We start from the raw sequence: 21004 nt of genomic DNA, 5'->3' as shown, positions 1-21004 counted from the left end.
AAGATGAGCGTCAACAACATATAAAATATAAACTCATATTCCAGCCACCAGTCACAAATGGTCAATACAGATTAACATTCCACTAAAAAGCGAGCACGCTTGATTAAACCATACATTGTGGACATAAAACAAAATTTATACTACTAGCTTCACAAGAAGGAGCTATAAACTTGCACATAACAAATTAGGTTGAGTTTTTTCAAACTTACTCCGACTAAAAAATTTGTTCATGTTACCATTGACCTCCAAAATTTCATCCAAGTAAATTCCCCTATGGCGCGAGAGGGATACAAAGCCCAACTATGGGCTTTGTCTGAGCCCAACTCAGCCCTTTGGGGCCAGTAAAGTGGAAAAAGCGCTAGAAACTACAGAGCGGGTCCAATCTTTTGGCGGCAAAACCGGTTAGAGCGAAACTTCCGTGGGCTTGAAAACCCGAACCGGCCCACTTCTGGGACTGCAAGTCTGCTTCTTCTTTACCATGGTTGAACACTCGAACTGCAACAGAAGAAGCAGAGAAAGCTAGGGCACAAAACGCAGGCACGGCCTCGGCTCCCTCCATTCGAAATGCCGTTTATCTCCAAAATTCAACGGCAGTCCGATTACAGACGCTTCCCTTCCTCCACTCCCATCGTCATCGACAATGGCGCCTCCTATTTTCGCATCGGGTATAACCTCGCAAGAACCCTAATTTCAACTTCTGCGTGCTTAATTCATGGCCATTTTTGTTAATTTTCACTTTTTTTCTGCGGGATTTTCAGGTGGGCAGGAGAGGCCGAGCCTCGTGTTATTTTCCGCAACATTGTTCAGAGGCCGCGCCACAAGGCCACCGGTACGCTCGATTTTCTCACTGTTATGTATTTTGATAGCTTAATTTGCAAGGTTCAAGAAGCTTTTTTCTTGTATAATTTTGTATTATTATCGAAGGTGGTAACTTTAAAGAAATATATAAAAATAAAATAATAATAATAATAATAATTCTGTATTCAGGGGAAACTGTGACCATTGTTGGAGACCATGATCCTGCATTGTTGAAATACTTTGATTGCACGCGGTCGGGACCCCGCTCAGCTTTTGACAACAATGTTGTTTTCCAGTTTGAAATTATGGAATATGTAAGTTCAGTTTACTAATGATTATGTTCTATATTGGTATGCGCACTCAATTCATGTTTGGCTTCGCCTTTAGCTTGGCTACCGGCTCGAAATGAAAAGTTTACATGATTTTGGTGTACACCTTGTCTAAAATTTATAATGCATCAATCTTTTCTGGTTTGCATGCAGCAATCTTAGACTTGTAGCCTTACTAATAGTCTCTTGCGTCTGTAGATTCTTGACTTTGCCTTTGATCGGTTGGGTGCAAAAGGATCACAGGTATGATTCAAAATGGACCCTTCGTTTCTTCGTTTTACTATACTTGCTGAAGCTCTAGATTTTGATTATGAAGGTTCATTTGTTAAAAGCTGTTTTCTTTTCTACCATGATTTTGTCTATCTTGAGGCCAGTTCTTTTTAATGAGATTGCCAATACCAGTTTGCATGAATGATGTGCAATAGTGTTCTTTTTTTTTTTTTAGATCGTTACAAGCATATGCAAAGTCATTTATTTTGAATGCTTTTTAATTTTTTAATTTTTTATGTAAGGTTTCAGATCAGTTTATATATTCGTAAGACCTTTTCCTAAACTTTGTGTTCATTTGAGGGCAGAACAGATTGATCACCCGATCCTGATTACTGAATGCGTGTGCAACCCATTTCACTCTCGTAGTAAAATGGCTGAACTTTTGTTTGAGACATATGGAGTTCCATCTATAGGTATCAACAGTAACTTAAAATTTTACCTCTCTTCAGACATGCTTCCTTACTGGCTCTTTGGTCCTGTGTTGTTTTTGCTCCCTTTAATATGTCTATTTTTGTTTAGATTTTTTATTTTTTTTGTTTCCGTACTTACAGCATATGGTGTCGATGCTGCATTCAGCTATAAGTATAATCAGCAGCATGGGGTTTGTGATAAAGATGGTCTTGCTATCTGTCCTGGTTTTACCACTACTCATGTTATTCCGGTATGCTTTCTTGGTCTTGGTAATTGCTTAACTAATGACTGATAGTAATGAAAAATATCCAAGACTGGTTTACATGCCAAATTAGTTGTGTATTAGCATTCATTACATCTCTGATTGTCAATATAATGATAAATAAGCTGTAGTTTAAAATTTTCTGTTGCGATTCTTGTTTTCCCTAAATATCTTCATTAGTACCTCTTTAAGTGAGCATTATTTTACAAATTGGTTACTCAGTATGTTATCATGATTCATTGTGGGATTTATAGGTTGGGATTATGGAAAACATATCTAGTTTTATTGGCCTCAAGCAAATCTTCAGTATGGAATTCCACTACTTCAGTTCATATTTTCAGAACAAATAAGAAATTGATAAAGATGATAACATACCCAAGACCTCTCTTGATTGCTAGGTTGATCATTTTTGTGTATGTCATTCCCAGTTTATTGATGGTGAGCCCGTATATAATGGAAGCTGTCGAACTAACATTGGTGGGTACCACATCACTGATTATATGAAGCAACTTCTCTCACTTAAATACCCTCATCACATGTGAGTATAATTTGGTTGGTTTCCAGTTCACTTGAATGGGGGACCGATTGAGTAATATTTCTGATTATGTGTATCTAATGCAACAGGGCTAGGCTTACATGGGAGAAGGTTGAAGACCTGAAGATGGAGCACTGTTACATTGCTCTAGATTATGTGTCAGAAGCTCAGTTATTTCAGGTATTGATGATTGCCTTTTCCAATCCACTCGCCTATCCCAATCTGGTTAGTTAACTGTTGATATATTTTTTTGTTTTCACAGAGTGGGGCAAAGGAAGCTGAAGATAAAACAAGGATGTGGCAGCTTCCATGGGTTCCACCACCTACTGAGGAGCCCCCTTCCGAAGAAGAGATTGCAAGAAAGGCAGCCATTAAAGAGAAACAAGGTCAACGATTGCGAGAAATGGCTGAGGCGAAGAGATCTTCTAGAATAAATGAACTGGAGAATGAATCACACGGGTTGGAGTTTCTTCTAAAACAGCTTGAACAGGTGGAAGAGCCTGATATACCATCGTTCCTGTCAGCCACTGGCTATGTCTCCAAGAAGGAAGTAGAATCTGCCCTGGTGAAGGTAAGACAATCGTTACTGAAGACGAAAGGTGAACCAAAGGGTGAACAAGCTGAGCTTGATGAGAAGACGGATCCTGCAGGAATCGAAAGATTTCCTCTTTTAAATATACCTGACAACATGCTCACCCCTGAGCAGGTATGCTTTTATGCTAACTTTCTTTCACTTTCCCACCATTTTGAATTCGTTGTGTATTGCACTTTTAGGATGTGTGCATAAAATGCACACAATTCATTACTCTTAACACCTGTTTATGACTCGAAAAACCTGAGGTCCTCTCGGTAAACCTAACATATGAAGACAGCGTCAACCAGACAGCATTTGAGCTTTTTCCTTATATTCATCTTACTTTTAGGTTTTCACATCATCGTTAATGTAGTCCTTTGGTACTGTTCTCTTTACAGCTGAAGGAGAAAAAGAGACAGTTGTTTCTAAAAACCACATCTGAAGGTCGGCAGCGAGCTAAACAGAAGCGTCATGAAGAAGAATTAGAGCGGGAAAAGAGAAATCAACAAGATGAGAAAAAACGTTTGTATGTGCTGACACATGATTTTTTATTTTGGCAACGTAAAACAAAATCAATTTATTGTGGTCAGGCTTTAAGGAGAGAAAACCATTCATGTTTGTTAAAATTAAGATTTTATATGGTTCACTATTTAGCATTCTAGATTCCTTATGATGATTTTATAAGTTTTGGAAATGTGTACTATCTCCTCGTTAATTATTATTTTCTCTGTCTCCTTATTGTAGAGAAAACCCGGAGCTTTATTTAGAGCAGTTGCATGCTAAATATAAAGATCTTTCAGAGAAAGTTGAACAGAGAAAACGGCTTAAGACAAATGGTGGGGGTCATACAAATGGAAATAATTTTTCTGGAAATGTTGGCCGTGGCGAGAGATTAAATGCTGCACAGAGGGAAAGGATGCGCCTTTTGACAACAGCAGCTTTTGATCGCGGCAAGGGTGAGGATACTTTTGGCGCAAAAGATGAAGACTGGCAATTATACAAACTCATGAGCAAAGATAACGATGATGATGATGAGGGACCAGATGTGGATGAAGCAGAGCTAGCGCGTCTCTCTTCTAGGCTCAAGGTCTGTTTATTCTGGTTCACTTACTGGCTGTGGTTTACCGTTGTTGTTTTCATCTGAATTATTCATTTTGGATCATTGCTTTGATAGGAAGTGGACCCGACATTTGTTCCCAAACCAGATATTGCAAACCCTCAATCTGCTGAAGCACCCAAGTTTCGTCCTCTTACCCAGGAAGATTTTCAAATTGTTTTCGGTGTTGAAAGGTTCAGGTGCCCAGAGGTCTTATTTTGTCCCAACTGGATTGGAATCGACCAGGCAGGCTTAGATGAGATGGCTGGGGTGTCGCTGAGGAGGCTGCCAACTAAGGGCCAAGAGCTGGAGGAGAGGCTAACCAGTTCGATATTTATGACTGGTGGGAGTAGTCTTTTTCCTGGCATGAGCGAGCGCTTGGAGGCAGGAATCCGGATGATTCGGCCGTGTGGTTCACCCATAAGGATAGTCAAGGCATTGGATCCAATTCTAGATGCATGGCGTGGAGCTTCCGCTTACGCCGCCGCCTCCCACTTCCCGACACAAACTTTCAGTAAGGAAGACTATTATGAGAAGGGTGAAGACTGCGTTCTCCGATACCAATTTCGGTATTATACATTGTAGTTGTTTAGGTCACCCTTTTGCCTTGATATATGCCATTATTGATGTTGTCAAACGTAGATTGCAGAGAACATGTTAAACGTTGACGATGAGCATCTCAATTTCAAACAACTTTTTCTTACTAAATGTGTCACTTGCAAATTTATGTGGCAATTTGATGTAAAAATTTTCTCCTCTAAACTTTCACTCCAATCTACCTAAACTTGTGCAGGGGCTTCCATACCATGTCATTTGTAGGGTTTCTTTCACTTTTACTTCGGATTTTATTCTCTTTAGATTGTCTCATTCGGTGTGATAGTTGCCCTAGTAGGCAGTACTTGAGTGACCGTCGGACTTATTCAATCCAAAACCAATCCCTAAAAGATCCCTAAAAGAACTTCTTTGGCATTACATGACATAGTAACGTTTCGTTATTGATGAATTGATATTATAACACGTATTTAATAAAGCTGTTTCTTGATATATTAATCTATTGCTAGTCAGATTATAACACGTGGTTTAGTATCACCCTTAGTCTAAATTTTTTTAATCCCTCCATAAAATAAAGAATTTTACTATACTTCAATGGATAGCACGCACGTTGAGTAATAAATACTTGGTTGTACAGTTATTAATCTAATAGATAATAATCCAACAACGAAAAATTCCGGTGTATAGTACGTACTAAAATCACAGTAGGCTTTAAAGGCCAAGCAATTAACAATTAACTTCAAAACCAAACTGGCAGCTTTAGACGAGCTCGATCAATGCAAAAAATGACCGTTGGAGGATTCTATACATGCACACTGCACATATTACAATTTTTTCACAGAAAATAAAAAATAAAAAAGGGAAAGATAAAACCCAGCACCGCTCCTATAAACCCCACGATAATTCGACCGTTACAAGTCTGCCGCCACACTGAACCAAGAGAGAGAAAGAGAGAGAAGCCTTTCCTTGCATTTCTGTTCCTTTGGCCTCCTCCTTCTCTCTTCAAAAACCCCATTAATTATACCAATTAGCTGTATGATATCATCACATTCTTCAGACCCAGCAACCCGGAAACTCCTCCTCCAAGCAACCAAGAACCGCATCCAACAGAACCCAGCAATGGAGTCACCTCAAACCAGGAAATCGGGGCTCAACCTCCCCACCGGGATGTCCGAGACACTGCTCCGCCTCGATTCCGTTTCGGGTTCTTTTCGTGCGGTTTCGAGCCTCTCAGCGTCGCCGGGTTCTTGTCGGGCGATTTCGAACCTGTCCTCGCCGTCCAAGTCCTCGACTTGCAGCGACAGATTCATCCCCTGCAGATCCTCGTCGCGGCTTCACACGTTCGGGCTCAACGAGAAGGCCTCGCCGGTGAAAGAAGGAGGCAACGAGGCGTATGCCAGGTTGTTGAAATCGGAGCTTTTCGGGTCTGATTTCGGGTCTTTTTCTCCTGCAGGTGGCGGAGGTGGTGGTGCAGCGTCGCCCATGAGTCCCAGCAAGAACATGTTGCGGTTCAAGACGGAGAACTCGGGCCCGAACTCGCCTTACTCGCCGTCCCTTCTGAGAAATGACAGTGGGTTTTCCAGCGAGACTACGCCTCCCAAGCCTCCTCGCAAGGTCCCCAAGACACCCCATAAGGTAATTAATTATCCCATGTTCTTCCCTCCTTTGATCTTTAATTTTAATGGTAATTTTGGAAGAGTGTGAAAGATCAAATCTTCCCAAGGAAAAGGTGATAAAATATATTAACTTAGCTTAATTCAGCTCAATTTAACTTAATTAGTTTAATTGTAGTGCAGTAACAAGTTGATCTGATGGATTGGATTAAAGGGAATGGTCGATTTGAAAAAAGCTGCATTTCCTATGCTAATTTGCAGTAACTTCACGGGATACCCGATATATGTCATCAAACTATTGATATTATGTCGATATTGTGTTTTTGTTTGATATAGATGTCGATATGAATGTCACATGTGTCTTTGTGATGTTTATATGGTGTCAATAATGTCTTGCTATTTTATCGTATATCTATCAATGTGTTGTTTATAATCCCGCTCCATGAACAGTGGAGCGGATCCCCCCTTAAGAAGGGGTTTATTGGGGAAAATGCAATGGCTGATTTCAAAGGCTCTAATTGGTTGCAGGTTCTGGATGCTCCGTCACTACAAGATGACTTTTACTTGAACCTTGTGGACTGGTCCTCCCAAAATGTCCTTGCAGTTGGACTGGGCACCAGTGTTTATCTCTGGAGTGCATCAAACAGCAAGGTTAGTTTAATGACAGATTTACAACTTTGCCGTTCCGTGGTGTAGAAATCTAATTTGAAAATTCTCTCTGCTGCCACTGTTGTTCATTTTATAGTGGGTTTGTGATGTATTGTGTTTCCTCAGGTGACAAAACTGTGTGACTTGGGGCCTAATGACGGCGTGTGCTCTGTCCAATGGACACGGGAGGGTTCATACTTGTCGATTGGCACAAGTCTTGGTCGAGTTCAGGTAGCTATTTGTTTGAATTGGTTGTCCTCCGATTTTATACACTTGATACATAGATGGCCATTAATTGTGATGTTTTGTTCTAGGTTTGGGATGGGACGCAGTGCAAGAGGGTCCGAACAATGGGCGGGCATCAAACAAGGACCGGAGTCTTGGCGTGGAACTCGCGCATATTAGCTTCAGGGAGCCGAGATCGGAATATACTTCAACACGACCTTCGAGTCCCAGACAACTATATCAGCAAGCTTGTTGGCCACAAGTCTGAGGTATGAAGACTTCAAAAGTACTTAAATGACGTTCTTGGGAATATGCAAACAAAATTAACTTTTCTTCGAATTTCAATTATTCAGGTATGTGGGCTGAAATGGTCCAACGATGACAGGGAACTTGCATCCGGTGGCAATGATAATCAGGTAGCCATTACAAACTTGTGTTTATTCTTTTCCACATTCGTGTTCTCTTCTCTTGCTCTCTTATGCTTTAGTCAATGGCTTACTTACTTAGTGGCTTGTGGTGAGCAGCTCTTGGTCTGGAACCAGCAGTCTCAGCAACCGGCTTTGAGACTGACAGAGCACACAGCTGCAGTCAAGGCCATTGCTTGGTCACCCCACCAGAGTGGCCTTCTTGCATCTGGAGGCGGAACTGCTGACAGATGTATTCGGTTCTGGAACACTACAAACGGCCACCAATTGAACAGCATCGACACAGGAAGCCAGGTAGACTTTTGTTTCTGTTTATGCGTATGGGAATAAAGGAGAATACCCTCAACTCACACAAGTCGACTTGTAGGTCTGCAATCTTGCATGGAGTAAGAATGTCAATGAGATAGTCAGCACTCATGGGTATTCCCAGAATCAAATTATGGTGTGGAAGTATCCATCCATGGGAAAGGTTTGCATTCTAGTGATTTTAAACTTTGTAAAACTTTACCTCAACTCGAAGCATAAGAAAATTCAGAAAAAAAGTGCATTTTTCTGGTTATAATCTTTGTATCCAACTCCTATTCGAATGTACTTACAGGTTGCCAATCTAACCGGTCATAGCATGCGAGTTTTGTACCTTGCAATGTCACCGGATGGTCAGGTATTGCACCATTTTTGCCCCCGATACGTATGTGCACAATTTCTAGTTGCTAATGCCGAGATCTCAGTTCTAACAAGCTCAAATGAAATCTCTTTTACCACAGACAATAGTCACTGGTGCCGGGGATGAGACTCTAAGATTCTGGAACGTCTTTCCATCTGTGAAGACACATGTAAGCATGGATATCATGATCCAATCTTTACACTGATCAAAATTTTAAGCTGCCTTATCTTCCCTCCAAAATACGTTATCACTGCTTTTCTGATCCTTTTTCTTTTTGTTTGGTATTTCAGACGTCAGTGAAGGATACCGGTCTTTGGTCACTAGGACGAACTCAGATTCGATGATTCTCTCTTGCACATACACATGAAGCGATATCTTGTAAATGGAGATACTCTTATTCTTTCCGGTCAGAAGAATACTGTAATTTATCAGTAGTGAAAGGCACAAATTTACTTCTTTTTCTTTGGTTCTTGTTAATCCCACACGAAGTTTTGAAGTTTGTAAAGTGGTATCTGGTGTGCCATGCAAACCCTAACGATTAAGAAATTCAAATATATACATTTTCAGTGTTCATTCCCGGAGCTCTCTGTCTTCGTAAGTTTCGTCAATTCCTTCATCCTTGCTGTTTTTCTTTTTCTCATCCTTCTTTTAAGACCAAGAACATGAGAAATGTGCATGCCATCACAACTTGGTTCGTGCATATAGAAGTGAAAACCAAATAACATCAGTAGCTTTCGGCCTCAACAACGACGCCTTTCTAAACAGCGGTTTGCAAATCTGATTGATTTCTGCAAAACAAACAGCCAGAAGATGGTAAAGAAATATATCCAAGCAGAGATTCAATGAAGCAATTACCGCTCTTATGCTACCGAAAAAGGGGGAAAGGGAAGGAATTAAGAAAAGAACCTTGCACATCTTCACTCTCTAAAAGCTTTATCACAAGATTGCCTCCCCTTCGCAATACACCGTTATCATCTGAACTCGTAGTTGCCCCAACATTACTTTCCTCCGTTTGAATTTCGTTGTTTGAATGAGCTAAGGCTGCTCCACCAACAGCCACATTCAGTGCTTGCATGCCTAACTCGAGCGATAAAGCTGCATCTCTACTTGAGATTCCAGAAACGAGGGGACACATACCCGACAGCACCACAGAAAACCCTTTCTGCTGCACATACATAACGGCAAAACAATAAATCCTTTTCGTAAACCTACATCTGCAAGAGGATCCTAGCAACGTTTTACGGTTGGCTTTTTAGTTGGAAATTCATGGAAAACAGTTTGAACCCTTGAATCACAATGATCAGCAGGAACCTTCACCTTCTGTTCTGAAAATTCCGCATTTCACAATCCAATTACTCTATAAATTATCGAATAAACAGATAAAAGCACGGCAATTTAACTCGAAAGGATAGCAAAAAATGAGACCTTGAGATCAATCCCGACAACAAGGCCGCCATTTTTTAGGGGACCCAAACTCTGGCAAGCCACCTGCAAATTTCAACAAAAACCCATGAATGCTATGAGGAGACGGTTGAGATTTGAGTACAAAGTTTGGATTTTGAAATGACCAAAAAGGACCTGAAGCCAAGCGCCGGGAGCACAGCCGAGGTCGAGAACAGAGGAGCCAGGGGTTATGAGCTTGTCCATTTTATTATGAGCTTGTAGCCTTAAATTCTTTGGTGGGTAATTGGAAAACTAAATTGCAACTCATAAAAGTTCAGAAGATCATTACCCATAATAAAAACGCAATTTTGTTGGATAAAGCCGGTGGCTGTTGAATGGGAAGGCGCAGAATACAATACAATTGTGAGATAAGACTTGTTGCTGTTGTCCCACATCGCCCAAGTAATAAAGGAGAAGCTGGTGGAGGGATTATAAAATGGACCAGAAGCTGAACTTACAAAGTATCTTTGCGCTTGGGGCAATGACGCAGCTTAAGAGGTTCTAACCGAGGCGCGTCTATTGCTGGTTGAAAACTATTTCCAAACCCCCTCATTGGCCTGGGTTCAGCCTTGGCCTTTGAGAATTTCTGGAAGGGCTCCCTTCGGGGTAAAGCCCTGCAAATCTCAGTTCAAATTTTTCAAAATTTTCAAAGTTTTCAAATCTGTAAGGTTTGTTAGAGGTCCACCAGGCCTAGACGAGAGACGTTGAATGATGCAAGGCCATTGAAAACCATAAGCAATCTGATGCTGGCTTGGACAAAAGGTCTTTGTATATCTGAGTACCGGATCCAGCCATGCGTGCTTCTAGACCATGAGCAAAATAGGGAGCTAGTCTCTGCATTGCGTCTCCCATAGCCATAGGAGAAGAATGTTGTCTGATCTGCTTAAGTAACTCGTTGCCAGTCCTCTTATCAATAGCTGCAACTGCTCGTGAACAATGCGTCAAAAAAGTTCATAAATCCAAACACCACATCCTTTTTCCCTGCCTCTTTCCGCAGCCTTTTTCTACCATTTGCCCCCTTCGACTGACCATGTTGTTGTACACTCTTTGATTGTCTCGCTCTGCAATGTTTCACAAAGAGGAGATTCTCCTTGTCCGCAGTTTAGGAAAACCGTGTCAACCATTTCCAAACTCACTGTTGATTTGGTGTAAACTGCTAATTGCTTGTTACTCCTCCGAGCTCCCATTTCCCCCGAACGATCAGAGAAGTATTCATTCTTCTTCTCTGCCCTCAGCTCCCATACGTATAGCCTCTACCTTCCCCTCTTTAAATAAGAACGCGTTACTTTCCAAATCGACTGTCAGACTAATACCATTCGGAAGAAACCTACTCGCTTCCTCAAGCCTCTTTTAAATTACACAACTGACTATCCCTAATGCTACTGCTAATGCGAAAGGTAGTAGTGTAATGGCTGGAACACGAAGGATGAATTTCATCTCCGCATTCATGGTTCTGATCAACATTAGTAGTCATATCAGAAGGGGAAGAAGAAAGCTTATCTCCAAGCTCACAAAACGATTGTGTCTGCATTTTGAAGTGTTGCAGGCTCATGATACATTTCGGTCTTTCTTCTTTATCTTCTTCCATAAGAATTTGTCTAATGTACTTGAGAACTACATTACTAAAATCAGAGTCCTCCGGTGAATCCCCATCTGAGTTCGTGCTCAAATCCGGCCCCAAATTACTCGAACATGGACGGGAGGTGCACAGTTTTGATCAAGAAACTTACTACTATTTCTCAGTCCAATATCCAGATTCTCATTCATCAAGGCTGAAACAGTTTCTTTCCTGAATTCCTACAGCTCGTTACTAGAACCACAAAATCCAATCAAAGATTGATCCATGACCATTGAGATTACAAATTTACTCCACAGCACCAGAACTCAAGAGCTCCAATGTGCTTCGGATTGTATATATCTCAGGTTTTCTCCACCCTAATATCATTGATAGAGTCAGAATTTTTCATGCATCAAAACCCAGAAAAATTAAACCTACAATATATGTATAAATACATTTTGATGCATGTGAGTTAGCATTCAAAAGAGTACGCAACTGTCAACTGTTGATGCATGTGAGTCTTATAAATCTATCAGAACCGAGTAACAATCACTCACATGTATGTGAACATCTCTGTTAGCCCTTTACTCATTTCTATCACAATCAATTATTTTAATGTCTTCTTTAGTTACGCATTCACACGAGTCACACCAAACTGAACTCAATTTTAATCTCTCTTTTTAAGTTATTCCTATTCTTTTTCATGTTTTCTTTTTGTTTTATCCTTTGGGATTTGGACCAAAGGCCCAAAGACAAAAAAGCCATGAGAGGAGTGAGGAGATCAGATTCTCAGAAGCCCCTTTCACACATATAGGTAAACAGAACAACATTGTTTCAACAATTCAACTTCTATTTTGGGCCGTGTTGTGTGCATCATTGTGAGCTTCCGACATTAACATGTACGGATAGTTAACACTCCAACAACATGGTGCATTGGTCGGTCACAATTTCGTATCGAAATCATTACAGATATGTTTCATTCTGGTATCCAACTAAATCGAAATTAAGACGAGACCTCCTTCAATCACAATGAAAACTAAGTGTCACTAAACCAATTAGTCATGTGGTGTCCAGTATATACTTGAACGGGCATTATTCGCCTCCTTACCCCGCTAAACAACCGGGTGACCCAAGCCCGTACCTTTTTGAGGTGTTTTAGATCCAACTTACTTCCTTATGATTTTGTTGACCAATACAAAATACGTAGGCAAGGAGGCAAAGAAGAAGTTGAGCAGTACACACTAACACCATACTAGCAGGTCAGAGCCACCATCCAAGTTAGTTGGCCAATTATAAATAAATAAATAAATAATTAGTCCAACAGAAAAGGTGTAAATTATACGCAACTTAAATCATTGCATTTGCAATCCATCTTTGAATTGAAAACAAAGACTTTGATTGACTTGCAATGCAAGTAACAGCACATCCACATGGAACTAACACAGAAGCAACAAAAGAAAGATAATTAAAAGTTTATTCCTGTTGATGAACATTCACATTTCTCTACATTACATGATAAAAAAAGAATTCAATTGAATTAAAACAACTGTGAGTTCTGTTAGGCTGATCTTTATTCCGGCGAACCATTTACATTTGCCGGCCTCCCTCAGACAGAGACGCCGGCAATTGAATTTACCTCTGGGGGGGGGGGGGGTGAGGATTTTACACAAATTTCAGGTCATTTGTACATTTATCTTCTTTCCCTGTTTCTGTCAACGTTTCCTGTTTTTTTTCTACATCATACAATTGGATACCTTTGAGCTCCATGCCAATCGGGCTCCATGCCAATCGGTCGGGTGGGTCTGTGATCTCAGAATGCCGGCAAGGCTGGGTGCTTGCCGTGTTGCTTGGCTTGGTGTTGGCACCAGTACGAATGGGCAGCCAACACTCGGTCCAAAAGCTCCTGCGGGACTGGCTCTCCCCTTCTTTGCTGAGGAGAGATTTTCGCAGTGTGGACTAAGGTTTTCCATTTATCCTGCATATAACCACCAGAGCACATCAAATAAAACATAAATCAAGTAGCTCGTGCCTTCCAGAGAAGCACTCGCGGCAATGTAAAATTACGTGATCAATCTACTAATTCGTAAATAAATAAATAAACGATTGAGTGACGTAGACAAGATAACCATACAAACCAAATTTACCTTCAAGTCCACGTAAGTTCGATGGTCTGCATTCTCAAATGCACGCAATTTAACATCGCGCCACCTGCAAATTCAGAACATTGTTAAACCACTATATATCCTTCAAAATGGAATCACACATCTCGCACTGATTCTGTTACGTGGTAAAGAATATCACACCTTCCAGTGCCAAGTTCCTCAACTGCGGTCACCAATGCTTCGACTTCTGAGACAGAGAATGGTCTCCTGGTTCGACGCTGTGCAAGCTCTGATCGCTTAGTTTTCTGGCTCACAGGAACTACGGCTAGTGGCTCCATGCTCATTTCTGGAATAGCAACTAGCGCCTGCGATTCCAGCATTGTTTTGTCGGTCAATATGTCAATATGGGACGAAACTGGTTCATGCTTAGTTTCAGCAAGACTGCCTGAATTGGTTATAGGAGGAAGGTCAGATAACACATCGGACATTGTAGAGTCCAAAACAGGTGTGCCTGGGGACCTGAAACAGCAATGCAATATTAGCTATAATGAGAACATATGTGATAAGCTCAAGTCAATAGAGCAGATCCGTAATCCAAAACTTGTCCTATCCATTGAGATTAAAGCTCAATACTTTTTCCACAGGAATCAGAAAACCACCATTATGCAGAATTAGCACACAATATTGCCTACAAAACTGTATTAATTAAGAATATATGATACTAAAACAAATAACACATACCGGAGGGAAAATTCATCCATTAATTGTCTAAACAGCCTTAAATATATTAGTATAAGAGGTTGTAGACTTAAATAAATATAGAAAGGAAAGTCATAAATTCCAGCAAAAGAATACTATCTCAGCATTCATATCAACAATTGTGAAAGAAAACAAAGTCGACCCAAATGGCCAATAAAAAAAATTCCAACTTAAGACAAGGGTCTTCTCACAACACGTCAATTACCTGGTCACGAGTACAGATGTCTCGCATGATAGTGAAGGAGGGTCGCCAGAACACAAAGATGGAAGGGCTTGCATGGGACTAGGCTCCAACATAAAATCCAGAGAATCCAAACTGTCTTTGGATGAAATTCCCATCTGCATTAGAGTTCTGTAGTCATCTGTCATCTTTTTCCCTTGAACAAGTACTCCAACACTTAATCCATCCCTAAGTATGGCATTCACTGCATCCATGACTGTCCTCTGTAAAATTTCGTAACACAAATGTAAAATATTTACGCCAACAAGTGACGAATAGTCAACAACTACTTGCTAAAATAAGACCCACTACTAGCGAATAACAAGGATATTCCATGCCATTTGAGAAACATTCTTATTGTAAACAGGATGGACAATAAACTATTTCGTGTCCAGTGCACGTATGAAAACTAAAGCAGTTGAGTTAATACCTTCAATGAACCGACAGTTTCAGTTTCTGAGACCTCAATGACTAGCTCTGGCACCCTAAAGGATTTGATTTTCAATTTCACTGCACAAGAAAAGATAACGCCCCGTGATACTGGTTAAATACAATCAAATAAGAAGTGTGTTTGACACCAAATCTTCGAAACTTTAATTACCATGAGATTCCTCAGAGCGAAAAGATGCTTGATGACCAATAACTGAAGCTGATACTCCGTTTGCTGCACAGAAGAACAACTATTAAGCAAAACGAAATGACGAGCCTTAAATCCCCAGAACACATAAAGGAACAGTAACAACAAAATATCTACGTAGTTGTGCCAATGTAACATACCGGCTGGACCAGTTTTATCTCCGTTATCAGGTGAATTAGAAACACTTTCACCACTAAACCCTCCATCAGAAGTCACTACCGAACTCCGGTCAACTAGTTTCCTCCTCTTATAAAGAGTGTCACGTTGAGATCTTTCACGGTTGTAAAAGGTTTTCCTTTTGTGATAAATAGGTTTTACTCCCCCATCTAGAAAACCGAAAACATAAGCTCGACGTTAAATGAATTCACATATATATTTATGAGGCTAACCAAAGCACTAATTAAAAACTTACCATATCTATAGTGTTCAAATTCCCTCAACTTTGGAGTCGCTTTCCAGTACTTGGATGACGGTAACTTCCTTATTCTTTGGCCTCCAACACGTGGTGGAGGCCTACAGACCTTCACCCTATTGCTAGGTTTAATGCACCTAGAAATTTTTTCGTCATCATCTCTACTACCTAATTCAATATCATTCCTATGCCTGGAAAAAGAAGCATTAGGAATAGGATCCCTGAACAATGACAATTTGACATTGCTGTCTCCATTGAGCATTGCAGGATAGTTTGCATGCAGTTCGGTTGGATCCTTTGAACTGCATGGGTTAGCTATCTTCAAAGATCCAGTTTCTAACGGCTTACTATCTCCCTGTACTTCAATTCCAGTTGCTACATTACCATAACAGGACTCCACAATACCCGGGGAGTCTCCCTCTACCTTACCAGAATATTTCTGAAATGTGGGCCTGCTACTGCAAATTACAGACTTAGCATGACGCCCAGCTTTTGCAGAGCTGTCAGAACTTGTAATAACTGAAGTGCGTTCCAAAACAGTATCACTGTCGGCATGCGGAAATTCTTTTATAATACCCTTCCGATTGATGTTTTGGGATGTCAGCCCTAAAGAAACACTTTCTTCAGAGCTTCCCTGATCAAGGCACTCTTCTTTTAGAGGTTTATGTTCATCTTGTCTTTCCAGCTTAACATCTATGCCAAAGGCAGGCTGCAAATTTCCTTCAGAAGCATTACTGGAGGCAGAACTTTCACTCTCCTGCAACAACTTGCCAGCTAAAGAAGCCAATAATTCAAAGGCACTGATTTGGCCATCCTTGACTGACTTCCTATGCGGGCCCCTCTGAAACCAGTAACAGAAATTGGTGAATTCAATGCAGGGTTTATCATCCAAAACCAAAAAGGAAAGAAAAACACAAAAAAGCAACCCTAGAATTTTGGCGAATGCTTACCCTAGCTGATCTGGGAGCTCTAGGTATATTAGGGACCTGGAAGCCATTAAATCCAAAATCTAGCCTCTTCTTCAACCCCATATCTCATGCATACATGGCAATTTGAACTCATCAAACACAAAGAAGCATCACCCCCGCATCCAGTTCACTGTCATCGGATATTCATTTCATAGAAAGAAAAACACGTGTCAGGCTTAGCTTGGTGAAAATGTCGAAACAAAATCTTATTGATCACAAAAGGAAGATAACAATAAATTCAGAATCCTACATCATGCTACCATATCAAAACCAACATAAAATAAAATCCAGCAACGAGACGGTAGTGATATAATGTTCCTTCTTTAAAGCTGCATATCCTAACTAAAATAAGAAAATATAGCACGAATACACTGCCTCAGTGATCAATAACGTAAAACTCATGATTAGCTCTCCACGTCTCCTAACAACCAAAACCGCCCATCTAGATACAATTGCCTATTCTTTCCCATATTTCTTAGAAATCAAACAGATCCCTCAGATTGATTGAGGAACAATACCAAAAACCAACACATTAAGATTTGGAATATAAAACTACTCGAAAGACTTGAACCACGCTTGAAATGAAAACATAACGGTACGCAGAGAATCATAAACCAAATCTTAAAACCCTAATCAAAGGTCCTTTCGCAAGAAAATACCAGGTAATTGAACAGATAAAATATCAGCCATGAACGGGAAGCAAATTGGAAGTTAAGACTCCAATCACATCTGAACTAAATTGTTTAACATAGCAAAGAACTTAGAAATGTAAACTGCATTCAAATTCATAAACCCAATACCCAAAAAACCAATTCCCATTTGATAAATTAAATACATAACATGAAGTTGAAGAATTGCAAATCCAATTTAATTCATTAAAAGCAATAAAAAATTCAACGCCAATTCCGATCTTAATTCTGTAATCAGTTTTACGCAGCGATGAATTCAAAACAAAAAACTAAAATCCCATAAACCTCAGATCAACAGAAATGGACTCCATTGCAAAACAAAACCCATGATTCTGATCACGATCACAAATTCTCAATCAAACCCAATTCAGCACAACCAAACACGACCCAAATTCTACAATCAGATCCCGATCTCAATCGGAATTCCGAATTGCATGCAGTAATTGAACACATCCAATTGCCCAAAATTCCAAACAAACACGATAAACCGAAGCAAAACCCATCAGTTATTGACCAAAACAACGCAGAATTCCCAAAAACTCACCCCAAATTGCATCCAACAAAAAACCCATCAAAGAAAACCAAAATCCAGCAGAGAAACTCGATTTACTCACCTCTTGGACAAAGATCTTCTTCTGGGTTAAATCTAACACCATATCTACAAATTTTCAGGGAAAGGAAAAAAAAATACAGAAATTCTGGGAAATGTGTAAGAGATCTGCGAGAATTGGAAATGAGATATGGTAGTTTCTGTCCCTAAATCTCTCAGTGAAAAGGAAAAAGGAAAAACCCAAGTCCCGAAAGAGGTTTGATTTGATTGTAAAATTGTAACAAATTAGTATATACAAAAACCATGCAGAACAAACAGTGGCCTTAAACCCCTTGTTATATAAGCTCCATGGTTTTCTGACCACAAAACCGGGCGAGCCAGTAAAAGGGCAATAATGTCCGGGTAATTGCAGATTCCCTAAACCCCCTCTCCTTTTTTTTCCTTCTTTTTTCTCTCTTTTTTGGACCAGTTCTTCCTCTTCTTCCTTCTTCTTTTCTAATCCCCATCCATCCACGCGCATGATGAGGTGGAGATGGGGTGTCTTGCCACGTGTACCTCTCTCTCTTTCTCTCTCTCTCTCTCCACGACACCATGTCATATTTTTATCGTTGTTTTCGTTTAATTTATTGGTCACCAATTTAGATTTATGAAATGTGTGAGAAGTTAAAAACAAATAGAAAAAAATGCCTCCTATTTTTATTCTTAGATTTGGACAAATTAATATTGAGAGGATAGATTAATATGAACAAGGAAGTTTGAGGCTCTATCTCTTTTGCTACTGCATTGCTTGGTCCACTAGGGGAAATCCTTTAATGGAAGTAGAATAAGCAAGCATCATCTTCATGTTGGTGCATATGGGAATCTATATTGTCATAGATTTTCTTGCAAAGCTTTTTATTCTAAAGTTTTTTTATTGTCTAATCAAATTACGAAAAAGCTTATACACTTGGAAACGACACATCAACAGTAAGTGGGTCTCATTTATGCCAATTCAAAGACTTTGACAGATTTTTTACTGAAAATGACAAATTGACTCAAAATTTGAGTTTCAGATGGTAAAATAAAGTGAGATTCAAGTTGAGTTCCAAAAGACATTGCAAAAAGGAAGCCTTATGAAAATACACTTCAAACCAATGTTGGTATCAACTAAGATCCATTAATTAATTAATTCAAATCATAGTTATATTTTTATAGAGTTTTTAACGTGTATAGGGGCCTATTATTTAAATTAAAAAAACAGATTCAACCTATCATATAATATATATATGGGGGAAATTATGCCAACTTGTTAATATAATAACAGTGAGTGTGTTCCTATGCAACAGCTTGCAGTGGTTAATCCACTATATATCCAAGCATCTAGCTCCGGATCCCGTCACTAATAAGATTATTCTTATTTTAATTAGCACAACGAGATTATAAGTAATTATACACTTATCCGCAAGGAGATCACGTAATTCGTTGCTGCACTGCCATACCATTTTCATAAGTTGATATAATTTTAATTGGTTGTTTATACCCTAAAAAAATTGGTTGTTTGTCCCGGCAGCACAAATTTGACATCACATCAGTAACAATGTGGGACCCACAGTTGACACATCATCATTTAACTGTTGAATTAACGAACTGATTAACAGAAGTCTGGCATTGCAACGAATCATAAATTGATGGACTGACTAACAAATGTATGACATTACAATGTTTAAAATATGATATATGAATTTGTTTATAACCTAAAATTGACGATGCAAAATGTGATTTACCCTATAATTTTTCATTCACTTTACATGGATTGATGTCTTTCTTTTAGTTATAAGGTGAACGCAAAAATATTATATTTGGGTGTGCAGGGCAATACTTGTATAAAAGTTATTAATCTTCAAGCACAAGTTAAGGTTGTCAGTTACTGTTTGGACCCAAATTTACATCATCGGCCCGTGTAATCGAGACCGTAGAGTAAACATAGTTCTCAGCCGTCGGATGGAAAAGTGAAAATATTTTTGTTAAAAGATAATATTATGGTTTTTATCATGATTATCTTTTAATTTGAATTATCTTGACATATTCTTAAACGGGATGGATATGATGCAAATTATATCCTCAAGTAAGAGTGTTTGGGCTCAAATTAACATGTTGGGCCGAGTATAGAACCACTCTCGGCCCGGGAGGCCTGGCGACAGGGGAGCCTTGGATCATTTAGTACGTGGGCTCCTAAACCTAGGTCGGCTAGGTCATATTACATTTACTAGTCGAGTCCTAACGCGATAAGGAGTCTCGGCAAGGGTAATAACCCGGAAGTGAATCCGGCTCAATAGAGGACTAGGCTCACAATCCTAGTAAACATAGGACTGGTCGAGTGGGTGTTTGATCCGGAGAAGAAGACCTAGTTCGAGTAGGGTTTTGACTCGACTTCAAAGGTATCTAGTGCTATAAATAGAGGAGGCTGTGCATCATTCAAAGGACCCCCACAAAATCAACACAAAATTGCCCTGCGCAAACTCTCACAACTTGAGATCTTTTTCTTTTCCTTTTTCGCTGACACATCTTCCGTTGGCATCAACAGCACTGTGGAAGCAACCGGTGATATCTTAAGTCGGCATAGATAGCTCTGTCACCGTAGAATTGGTCGGTCTCGCAGTATCTTCCGTTGGCATCAACAGCACTGCGGCGAGAACGGTCAATTACCTATCCAAGTCTTGGTCGAGAAGGGTTTTCGAATCCTTATTGGTCGAGGTCATCTCATTAGCCTTCTCGGCGAAGTGAGGTGTTACAGTTATTACATTCGGCACATTGAAAGCCGAATTCGGTTCGTGAACTTTGTAAGAGTAGCAGCCTTGTCTTCAGGCTCGAGAACCCAAGAGGCCGAGACGTGTTCCTTTCTCGGCCGCAATCGCAAGACGCAGAAGTCAGTAGCGCGACCCAACGCAACATCATCAAATTTACTCCTCGGCCGAGCCTCGGCCGACGAGTTGGCACGCCCCGCAATCACCGAAGGACGTAGTTAGCTTAGAATATACTCGGCCTGCGCGCCACGTAGGCTTTGTAATTTCTAGGGTCAACAGTTACTTAGACCATCGTAAGAAGAAAAACTTAGCGACAACTGCCTTACCACATGGTACGAACATATGTTACAGCATCAGGCTCATTAATAGCCGGAAGGTTCCTCGTCGGATCCTTTTTATAAAGATTGGATCCTACAATTACATTCTTTCATCGTTCATCGTACAGTCATAAATCATTGTAAATTTTTTTATTTAAAATTAA

The 21004-nt window shown here is 40.0% G+C and overlaps 4 protein-coding genes and 1 non-coding gene across 7 annotated transcripts; 3 read left to right on the top strand and 2 right to left on the bottom strand.

Annotated features, from left to right (window-relative positions):
• Positions 1 to 480: 480 nt before the first annotated feature.
• On the top strand, positions 481 to 4983 carry LOC103433994 (actin-related protein 5). 2 transcript variants are annotated; one of them, XM_008372310.4, is made up of 12 exons: positions 481 to 665; positions 759 to 829; positions 988 to 1112; positions 1326 to 1370; positions 1708 to 1810; positions 1949 to 2058; positions 2499 to 2608; positions 2695 to 2785; positions 2868 to 3311; positions 3578 to 3705; positions 3924 to 4266; positions 4354 to 4983. In XM_008372310.4, exons 1-12 carry the CDS (start codon positions 565 to 567, stop codon positions 4858 to 4860), a joined length of 2178 nt encoding a protein of 725 aa, XP_008370532.1. In that variant the 5' UTR covers positions 481 to 564; the 3' UTR covers positions 4861 to 4983. The 2 variants fall into 2 exon arrangements, with proteins under 2 accessions (XP_008370532.1, XP_008370539.1); XM_008372317.4 differs by lacking the exons at positions 481 to 665; positions 759 to 829 and having other exon boundaries at positions 1027 to 1112; positions 1703 to 1810.
• A 735-nt stretch (positions 4984 to 5718) lies between these two features.
• On the top strand, positions 5719 to 8975 carry LOC103434009 (protein FIZZY-RELATED 3-like). The gene is made up of 10 exons (XM_008372325.4): positions 5719 to 6462; positions 6969 to 7091; positions 7215 to 7319; positions 7403 to 7582; positions 7667 to 7729; positions 7838 to 8032; positions 8106 to 8207; positions 8337 to 8399; positions 8503 to 8571; positions 8693 to 8975. The coding sequence occupies exons 1-10, from the start codon at positions 5863 to 5865 to the stop codon at positions 8744 to 8746; spliced, it is 1554 nt and encodes a 517-aa protein (XP_008370547.1). The 5' UTR covers positions 5719 to 5862; the 3' UTR covers positions 8747 to 8975.
• Positions 8827 to 10210, bottom strand: LOC103435739 (uncharacterized). 2 transcript variants are annotated; one of them, XM_017332938.3, is made up of 4 exons: positions 9981 to 10210; positions 9828 to 9890; positions 9309 to 9567; positions 8827 to 9190 (listed from the first exon to the last, which is right to left on the bottom strand). In XM_017332938.3, exons 1-4 carry the CDS (start codon positions 10047 to 10049, stop codon positions 9084 to 9086), a joined length of 498 nt encoding a protein of 165 aa, XP_017188427.2. In that variant the 5' UTR covers positions 10050 to 10210; the 3' UTR covers positions 8827 to 9083. The 2 variants fall into 2 exon arrangements, with proteins under 2 accessions (XP_017188427.2, XP_017188429.2); XM_017332940.3 differs by having other exon boundaries at positions 9309 to 9564; positions 9981 to 10189.
• A 98-nt stretch (positions 10211 to 10308) lies between these two features.
• On the top strand, positions 10309 to 10459 carry LOC114826829 (U4 spliceosomal RNA). The gene has a single exon (XR_003775838.1). It is a non-coding gene; the product is annotated as a U4 spliceosomal RNA (small nuclear RNA).
• A 2400-nt stretch (positions 10460 to 12859) lies between these two features.
• On the bottom strand, positions 12860 to 18207 carry LOC103406317 (telomere repeat-binding protein 3-like). Its single transcript, XM_008345314.4, has 10 exons — positions 17805 to 18207; positions 16484 to 16631; positions 15534 to 16374; positions 15262 to 15447; positions 15086 to 15148; positions 14915 to 14994; positions 14470 to 14708; positions 13707 to 14024; positions 13548 to 13611; positions 12860 to 13378 (listed from the first exon to the last, which is right to left on the bottom strand). The coding sequence occupies exons 2-10, from the start codon at positions 16562 to 16564 to the stop codon at positions 13214 to 13216; spliced, it is 2037 nt and encodes a 678-aa protein (XP_008343536.2). The 5' UTR covers positions 16565 to 16631; positions 17805 to 18207; the 3' UTR covers positions 12860 to 13213.
• Positions 18208 to 21004: the final 2797 nt, after the last annotated feature.

This window comes from Malus domestica, chromosome 01 (genome assembly GCF_042453785.1).
Source record: "Malus domestica chromosome 01, GDT2T_hap1".
Classification (NCBI taxonomy): Eukaryota; Viridiplantae; Streptophyta; class Magnoliopsida; order Rosales; family Rosaceae; genus Malus; species Malus domestica.
This window is presented reverse-complemented; position numbering and strand designations above follow the sequence as displayed.